Genomic DNA, 10,138 nt, shown 5'->3' on the forward strand with positions numbered 1-10,138 from the left:
AACCAGGTGTTTCTATACCAGGAGTTGCTATACCAGGTGTGTTGCTATACCAGGTGTTTCTATACCAGGAGTTGCTATACCAGGTGTTGCTATACCAGGTGTTTCTATACCAGGAGTTGCTATACCAGGTGTTGCTATACCAGGTGTTGCTATACCAGGTGTGTTGCTATACCAGGTGTTGCTATACCAGGTGTGTGGCTATACCAGGTGTGTTGCTATACCAGGTGTGTGGCTATACCAGGTGTGTGGCTATACACCCTACACAACACCCACAAAAGCCCTAATAATGTACAGGTTGGGAGAGTATAAGGAGCTGCGAATGTTTACAACTGAAGCACCTTGAAGCCTGTGACAGCAAGAGTGAAGCACTACTAGCAGTATTAACTAGTACTAGCAGTACTGCTCTACTACTAGCACCTACTAGCAGTACTGCTCTACTACTAGCACCTACTAGCAGTACTCTACTACTAGCACCTACTAGCAGTACTGCTCTACTACTAGCACCTACAAGCAGTACTGCTCTACTACTAGCACCTACTAGCAGTACTCTACTACTAGCAGTACTGCTCTACTACTAGCACCTACTAGCACCTACTAGCAGTACTGCTCTACTACTAGCACCTACTAGCAGTACTCTACTACTAGCACCTACTAGCAGTACTCTACTACTAGCACCTACTAGCAGTACTCTACTACTAGCACCTACTAGCAGTACTCTACTACTAGCACCTACTAGCAGCACTACTCTACTACTAGCACCAAGGTACTAACTTGAGAGTAGACAAGAACTTAGTTTACCGCGTCCCTCGTAATCGGCTACGATGAACTTTACGAGGTCTCAATCACACTATGTGTGTAAGACCTCGTAAACTTAAGTGAATTGGAGGACAAGTGTAAACCTGGAATGCCGTCCCTTGCTGGTTGGTCTACGACCTCGACTCGTAAGTCAAGATCCCGGGTTCGATCCCCGGCCGGGACAGCATTAGGACGAGTTTCCTTTCACTTAATGCCTCTCTCTCTCTTCATCTAGCAGTAAAATAGGTACCCAGGAACTAGACAACTGTTGTGGGTTGCATTCTGTCAACGAGAACGGCATTATTCACAATTCCCGCAAGGTGGAGTTGTGAATAATTGTGCAGTATTCACAATCCGTGTGGCATTGCCGGAAGCATTCACTTTCACGCAGAGTGACTCGTTGCGTAAGATTGAGAAAGTTCTGGCCGTTGGTTCGAGGTAGAGAAGAGGAGAGGAGCCACCAGTCGGCACCACTACTCTGTAGAATCGCTCTCACTCTCAAACACACTCTCTCACATGCACTCATTCACTCTCTCGCACGCACACTCAGTTTCAAGCGTAGATATGATAGAGCCCAGTAGGCTCAGGAACCTGTACACCAGTTGATTGACGGTTGAGAGGCGGGACCAAAGAGCCAGAGCTCAACCCCCGCAACTAGGTAAGTACGCACACACACTGAATTGACTCACGTTTTAACAGTGTGCAACGAGCAATTAAATAATCACATTAAAACGCGCAATGCTGCACATTGATATATGCAACGGACTCGAACTCACTTCGCCGCTTTAACATTGTTGCAGATTGCAAGGATGAAGCTGCTGTTCCTACTGGTCGCCACGGGGGTCCTGGCCCACCCAGCGCCTCAACACAAGTGTGAGTACACCTGGCTTGCCCCACACACACCTGCCTGTGGCAGGTATAACTCGCTATACCTCTATAAGGCTGACATTGGTAGGTGTGTGACGGGGTTATTCATGCCCGTGCCACTTCTTGTGGTGGCGGAATCGTTAACAGTCATGCGTAGTCCACCAGGCCTTGCTCATGCACGGACTATGCTTGCTCATGCCCGCATGCGGCCTACCTGACCATGCCCGCATGCGGCCTACCTGATCATGCCCGCATGCGGCCTACCTGACCATGCCCGCATGCGGCCTACCTGACCATGCCCGCATGCGGCCTACCTGATCATGCCCGCATGCGGCCTACCTGACCATGCCCGCATGCGGCCTACCTGACCATGTCCGCATGCGGCCTACCTGACCATGCCCGCATGCGGCCTATCTGACCATGCTCGCATGCGGCCTACCTGACCATGCCCGCATGCGGCCTACCTGACCATGTCCGCATGCGGCCTACCTGACCATGCCCGCATGCGGCCTATCTGACCATGCCCGCATGCGGCCTACCTGACCATGTCCGCATGCGGCCTACCTGACCATGCCCACATGCGGCCTATCTGACCATGCCCGCATGCGGCCTATCTGACCATGTCCGCATGCGGCCTACCTGACCATGCCCGCATGCGGCCTACCTGACCATGTCCGCATGCGGCCTATCTGACCATGCCCGCATGCGGCCTACCTGATCATGCCCGCATGCGGCCTATCTGACCATGCCCGCATGCGGCCTACCTGACCATGTCCGCATGCGGCCTACCTGACCATGCCCGCATGCGGCCTACCTGACCATGTCCGCATGCGGCCTACCTGACCAAAATCATTAATTAAAATTGACGTATCTCTATGACCTATAATAATTATATAAGTTATTTACAAAATAAAGAACACATGTGCTATATCTAATTATATTTATGCCTACTTAATTATACCTGTACCATTTTATATCTACTTTATCTACTTATATCTGCTTCTACCAACTTTTATCTACTTATATAACATTGATTCTTTTGATTTTCAATTTCGTGTTCACTCACTAATCTCAGTGCCTTGATGTGATTCGCTAATCTCAGTGCCTTGATGAGATTCGCTAATCTCAGTGCCTTGATGAGATTCACTAATCTCAGTGCCTTGACGTGATTCACTAATCTCAGTGCCTTGATGTGATTCACTAATCTCAATGCCTTGATGTGATTCACTAATCTCAGTGCCTTGATGTGATTCGCTAATCTCAGTGCCTTGATGAGATTCACTAACCCTAGTGTCTTGATGTTATTCACTAATCTCAGTGCCTTGATGTGATTCACTAACCCGTGCCTTGATGAGATTCACTAATCTCAGTGCCTTGATGTGATTCACTAATCTCAGTGCCTTGATGTGATTCACTAATCTCAGTGCCTTGATGTGATTCACTAATCTCAGTGCCTTGATGAGATTCACTAACCACAATACCTCCACATGATTCACTAACCACAGTACCTCCGCATGATTCACTAACCACAGTGCCTCTCTTGTGTTTCACAGTGTCAGGCAAGGCATATGTGGGATTAAGCCAGGCACTTGGCGGGCGCATCCCCGTGGGTATCTACAGTGCAAAGCGGATCTTCCACGGCTACGAGAACCACGACAACGACGTAGTGTACCTCAACCTCCCGGGGCTCTCTAGCGCCGTCGGTGGCGGCTTCGCGGGCGACGCCGGAGCCCTAGGAGGCGGTGGCCTAAAAGGTGGTGCCCTGGGAGGTGGTGCCCTAGGAGGTGGTGCCCTAGGAGGTGGTGCCCTAGGAGGCGCTGTAGGGAAGAAAGGAGAAGCCCTTGGCTCTTTAGTCGGTGGTGGCTTATCTCACGCCGCCGGCGCAATTGGAGCCGCCGTCGGGAGCGGCGCTGTTGCTGGCGGCGATGCTCTTGGAGCCCCCATCGGGAAAGGACTCGCCCACGGTGCTAATGGTCTTGGCGGCGGTGCATTCGACGCTGGGGATGCCCTGGGCGCAGCGGTCGGGAGCGGGGTATCTCACGGCGTCGGCGCCCTGGCTGCGTCATTCGGCGGCAGTGAGTAGCAAAGTTCTATTGCTTGGGATGCTGTGCGTGTATTCCTTTTGCTTACTTGTGAAACATGGTTTAATATCCGAGGTAAGTAGGTGTTCTATATGTGATCGCTATTCTTTAAGTACACCTCACCTCACCTAACCTAATCTAACCAAAACTAACCTAACCCAAACTAGCCTTACTTAACCTAACCTCACCTAATTTTACCTAACCTAGCTTTACGTAACCTAACCTAACCCAGACTAACCTTACTTAACCTAACCTTACGTAACCTAAATTAACCTTACTTAACCTAACATAACGTAACTTAACCTATCCCAACCTAACCTAACAAATATAACACTGTAGTGTCGCATATGGAAGACGACGCTGTGGTGGCATAATGTTCCGCCCCTAATACTATACTTACATACATATATGTACTTACATATATGTATTTATATACATATATGCGAAGCAATATCTGGCGATAAGTCACTTCTTCGCCCTTGCCGTGTACAACACAACCCAGGAATAACAACAAACCAATTAACGCGTTGAAACACAAATGAACACTAAACCCACAAAAGTCAAAGCCTTTTGGTAGCTACTTGTTTTTCTAGTTTATAATGATATTTAACAATTTAACGATAGGTTTTGCCCAAAGTAAATGTTTAATGTTATCTGCCGAAACTCGAGCTTTGACAAATTATATTTCCAATTATTATTATTATTATAATTTCGGCTATTTAACCTTTTATATAAACATTTCCACTCACCTTCTGACACCATCAGTTCTCGTATGGATCATGTCTTAGAGCCGTACTAAACACGTAATTAAATAATTTATTTGACACTCCTGCCTTTAAAGGGTTACATATCTTCCCAGCTGATGTTGTTATATGATGCATGAGCAGCCTCTGACATGCCCTCATCACCACCAGCATCTATCAATCAATCATCCACCATGTCATCAATCACTGAGTGGGGGATGGGAGGGGGGGGACAGTTGTATGACGTCCCACGGTGCAAGACTCATTACTATATTATACTGTATATTTTATTTATGCCGTATTCTATATGTATTAAATCTATAAATTATTTAAAAATGTAAATAGTACCCACACGTAGATCTCAAAATTCTTGTACAATTTCCATCCATGTTGTAGATAATATCTCAATATATTATGGGATATATATATATATATATATATATATATATATATATATATATATATATATATATATATATATATATATATATATATATATATATATATATATATAGTTGTACAGGACGCCTAGTTGATTAAGGCGTCCTGTACATACCAGTTGCGTTGCTCCTGGCAGTATGGGTTCGAGTCACTTCTGGGGTGTGAGTTTTCAGTTGCATATAGTCCTGGGGACCATTCAGGCTTGTTCGCATATATATATATATAAATATATATATATATATCCCTGCAATATCCCTGATATATATATATATATATATATATATATATATATATATATATAATATATATATATATATATATATATATATATATATATATATATATATATATATATATATATCCCAGTATATTATGAACTAAAAGGGTTTGAAACACTGTGCTACTGGAGCTAGCATGCTAGGTGGGGCATGAGACATCTGAAAAGACGGCATCCTGCCCTTATGTCCGCTACAAATCTTCATGAAATACGTGAAAGTGGCCGACGTGTCCGTCCTCACCGTCTAATCTCTCGTCGTTTCTTCCACGAAGCTGGAGCCCTGGCCGAGCAGCTAGGCGAAGGAGCAGGAGCAGCCCTCGGGAGCCTCTCCCAAACCCTCTTCCGGAGCAAGCGGCAGGACTCGGAGCAAAGTAACGCCAACCAAATCTCCTTCGCTCTCTCAGGCCTAGGAACCCTCTTCGGTAAGCTCAGGACGTAATGTCACTTCTCAAAAAGCTACGCTCCTTTACCCAATCGCATGATCAGGCACACTAATTTACACACTTCGTAACAACTATATATAATTTTTTTAACGTTAATGTAACGTTAAAACACCTACACAAAAACGTTTTAATAAGGTTATGTGTGTGGCGGATGAGGCGAGTGAGTGGGTTTTGCCCAAAGTAAATTGCCACCACAGCCACCTTACACCTGTGGTGGCTGGCCATCTTAGGTGTAAAATATCTCTGGGGGAATGCAGTTAGCGAATGAGCAATTGATATGCAACATTAGTTAGCACCTTATGAGCCCATTGCTGTATTGAGTGAGCAATTTATGAACTTACTACATTAAGTGAGCTGAAATTTATGAGCCCACAGCATTTAGTGAGACACCCAACACAACATTAGAGTACGTCATGTAGTGAGCTCAACTAACACGTCTAATTTATTATAGAACTTTTTGACACTGACGCAATAGAGCTCGCTGACACTGACGCAATAGAGCTCGCTGACACTGACGCAATAGAGCTCGCTGACACTGGCGCAATAGAGCTCGCTGACACTGACGCAATAGAGCTCGCTGACACTGACGCAATAGAGCTCGCTGACACTGACGCAATAGAGCTCGCTGACACTGAAGGCGTAACGTGACAACATTACAACAATATTTACTAGAGAAAAAAATCATATAAATCATATAAATCATATAAATCATATAAATCATATAAATCATATAAATCATATAAATCATATAAATCATATAAATCATATAAATCATATAAATCATATAAATCATATAAATCATATAAATCATATAAATCATATTGTCAACGAATCAAAATACCAAATAAAATATTCACCAAAATAATCAGTGCAAAGACTACATTTAGCGGACTTATTCCACAAAGTCTGACTGGACTTGATACTGAGATTGATGTGAACTTAAGACCAATTTTCATCCACTACGCCACTTAACTGACGTCACAAGTGTCTGACCTCTGTGACCTTTGGTTGTATAGGGCGCACTGAGGTGACATTAATAGGGAAAATATTGAGGTGATTTGGGGAAAAGTGTGACCTCCTCCCCCCCCCCCCCGAGCACTAAGGGAGGTCACGCTGGGTTAGGGGTCACTAACAGTCACTCTAGGTCAAGAGGGGTCACTCTGAATCAGGGGGGGGGGGTCAACTCTGTATGTGCATCAGAACGAATAAACGGACCTTTACACATGACCAGCTGACCTTGCTCTCTGCACTCTGTGACCCGATGCGCTTGGCATGCGCCAGTACTCTAACAACGCACTCAGCATGCGCAACTCCCAGCAACGCACCCACATTGCAGAACTGCTCTCCCACAACGCACAGCATGCACAACCACTTTCTAGCAATGCACTCTGCATGCGCAACTATATTCTAACAACGCACCCAACAACCACAATTATCCACAATTAACGCACCCAACAACCACAATTAACGCACCCAACAACCACAATTAACGCACCCAACAACCACAATTAACGCACCCAACAACCACAATTAACGCACCCAACAACCACAATTAACGCACCCAACAGCCACAATTAACGCACCCAACAACCACAATTAACGCACCCAACAACCACAATTAACGCACCCAACAGCCACAACTATCCACAACGCCACGGTATGCCATAGCAACTATCCAACGTAGCAACTATAACAACTATCCACAATTAACGCACTCAGCATGCACAAGTAATCTATCTCCCCCCCCCCCACGCACCCGCCCCTCTCACAGCATAACCCCCCCCCCCACACCTCACGATAACATGATATAACATTGATGTTTTGAGTATGTTATTAATCACGTCATCTGAGTATGTTAGGAAGTTCTGTTGGATAATCAACAATTATTGCATGATAATAAATGTCTTCTACTCTTCCTTGCTTTTGTAAGCCTATATAGAGTAGGCCTATATCATTTTTTTGTATCTCTTTGCATGCTGCAATGTTGACTTTGGTCAGGATGCATCGATCATTTATGTGTCTATTGACGAAACCTTTATATCTTTTGTCAGTCATGGCGATTTAGTTTGTGTTTATTAGACAATTATGAACTCTGAATCGCTAAGAGGTTCCCCCTATATGACCTTGGATCGTGAATGACTTCGTAGCATTTCCGACCTCGTAAACTGTTCAGGAAGCTGCCATGAGCCTGCAAAGATCTACAGGTTTCGTTATTTGACACGCAAATGGCTGGTGAATCTCGGCCCGTTGGTTGTTAGAATTCCTGTGTAATGACGACGATGCTAATGAGCGCAACATTTGGCCCAGTGGGACGGGAATAACGCCAAGGAAGTCGCCCTCTGGAACGCGCTGGTCCGAGGCTCCTGCCAGCATAGCTTCCTTCAGCATGGCGCTCTCTCCCACGGTGCTCAAGAGAGCATCGAGAGCCCTCAGCCTCTGCCTGGCTACGACTGACACGACCCCCTGACGGCGCTCTTACGAGGACGACCTCCTTACATAGACCGGACAGCGCTCCTACAGGACGACAAGGACTTGAACATGCTAAGTAGTTTCCTTCAGTGCAACAAAACAATGTTTTGTTCCCATGTTCACGACCTTGCGTCGTACCCCACAACGACCCAATACATATATATATATATATATATATATATATATATATATATATATATATATATATATACCTTCACCAGTAAATAACTCTGTACTTTACAATGACGACAACAATTAATTTTGTTCAGGAGCACGATAGATAGAATTGGGGGGAATGTTTCTTGTTTTTTTTCCCCTATATATACATGCCAAAATATATATACATTTGACGAGCATTCTTGCCTCCTGACCTCGGCTGACGTGATTCCGGTAGGCGGCAACCTGGGTCGGTGGTTGGACTCCACCTTCGACGCCAACGTCAAATTCATTAACGGAATGGAAAACGTCGGCACAATCGTCTTGGACCAGGTCGACGACATCTTAGTGCGGGTCGGGGACCGGAACAGAACCAAGGCAGACGGCATCTCTCTCTTTTAAACATCCCCACAAAAAAAATCTACAAAAAAATCATCTGTAACGACAAGTATAACGACTTGATTGTAACGACGCGCTGGTACGACATATCATGGCGCAGACGGGTGCCCAGTCAATCACCCACTCAACATTCCAGCAGCAACATAACGCATCTGTTATCATCTTAATATATTAACACTCATCAACATGTAAATCACCGTCTCTCTCTCTCTCTCTCTCTCTCTCTCTCTCTCTCTCTCTCTCTCTCTCTCTCTCTCTCTCTCTCTCTCTCTCTCTCTCTCTCTATATATATATATATATATATATATATATATATATATATATATATCTATATATATATATATATATATATATATATATAGATATATATATATATATATATATATATATATATATATATATATATATATATATATATATATATATATATATATATATATATTCTTGGTCATACTCACTGTCTCTTGCGAGCCTGTTTACGGCTGTCTCCAATCTGTCTATCCTCATATTCCCATCTATTACGCCCCCGTCAACTGTCTATACTCTCCAGGTCTTTTCAACTCTTAAGTCCTTCTGTTATCTTAAGTATAAATATATTTATCATGATCGCCTGCAATCATGATTCCTTCTATCTCCGGCAACTTTGATTCTCTCTATTACGTTCCCATCAACCAAGATTACCTTATAACATTCCCTTCAATTACGGTTCCTTGCACCCGGTTCGTGGCTTCCATCTACCGGGAGTTGACTTACAACCAGTTTTTCCCAAACCCAAATCGATCACCTCTTCTACCCTGACCTTTATCAAGTTATCTTTATCCCTGACCTTTATCCAGCAACGATCTATTCAATCCTCGTTCCTTATACAACGATTTATTCAATCCTGGTTCCTTATATAACGATTTATTCAATCCTGGCTCCTTATACAATGATTTATTCAATCCTGGTTCCTTATATAACGATTTATTCAACCCTGGTTCCTTATACAATGATTTATTCAATCCTGGTTCCTTATATAACGATTTATTCAACCCTGGTTCCTTATATAACGATTTATTCAACCCTGGTTCCTTATACAACGATTTATTCAATCCTGGTTCCTTATATAACGATTTATTCAATCCTGGCTCCTTATACAATGATTTATTCAACCCTGGTTCCTTATATAACGATTTATTCAACCCTGGTTCCTTATACAATGATTTATTCAACCCTGGTTCCTTATACAACGATTTATTCAACTCTGGTTCACTTGTGTGATTATAATTATAAATAAATTGTATTTATGCAGCTCTGGTCTTATAAAGAACGCTCTGACCATTTTTAAATTTAAGGTCTTCAACCCTTACTCCTTAGAAAACCAGCCCTTCAACTCTGTCTTATAAGGAACCCCCTTAATAATAACTCCTTTTTACAACGAACTCTTTTTATTTATGGACCCCCCTATATAGCGAGCTCTTTTTAATT

General features: G+C 43.7%; 1 protein-coding gene across 1 annotated transcript; it reads left to right on the forward strand.

Moving 5' to 3' along the window:
* The first annotated feature begins 1,604 nt into the window (after nt 1-1,604).
* Nucleotides 1,605-3,745, forward strand: LOC123756648 (uncharacterized). The gene is made up of 2 exons (XM_045739876.2): nt 1,605-1,668; nt 3,216-3,745. Exons 1-2 carry the CDS (start codon nt 1,605-1,607, stop codon nt 3,743-3,745), a joined length of 594 nt encoding a protein of 197 aa, XP_045595832.2.
* Nucleotides 3,746-10,138: the final 6,393 nt, after the last annotated feature.

The sequence above is a fragment of the Procambarus clarkii genome, chromosome 26 (assembly GCF_040958095.1).
Source record: "Procambarus clarkii isolate CNS0578487 chromosome 26, FALCON_Pclarkii_2.0, whole genome shotgun sequence".
Classification (NCBI taxonomy): domain Eukaryota; kingdom Metazoa; phylum Arthropoda; class Malacostraca; order Decapoda; family Cambaridae; genus Procambarus; species Procambarus clarkii.

What these genes read in the sequence shown, in the direction of transcription:
- LOC123756648 (XM_045739876.2), top strand. Translation starts at nt 1,605, where the DNA reads ATGAAGCTGCTGTTCCTACTGGTCGCCACGGGGGTCCTGGCCCACCCA. An exon ending in CCCAGCGCCTCAACACAAGT is followed by an intron (nt 1,669 to 3,215) that starts GTGAGTACACCT and finishes TGTGTTTCACAG; the next exon opens with TGTCAGGCAAGGCATATGTG.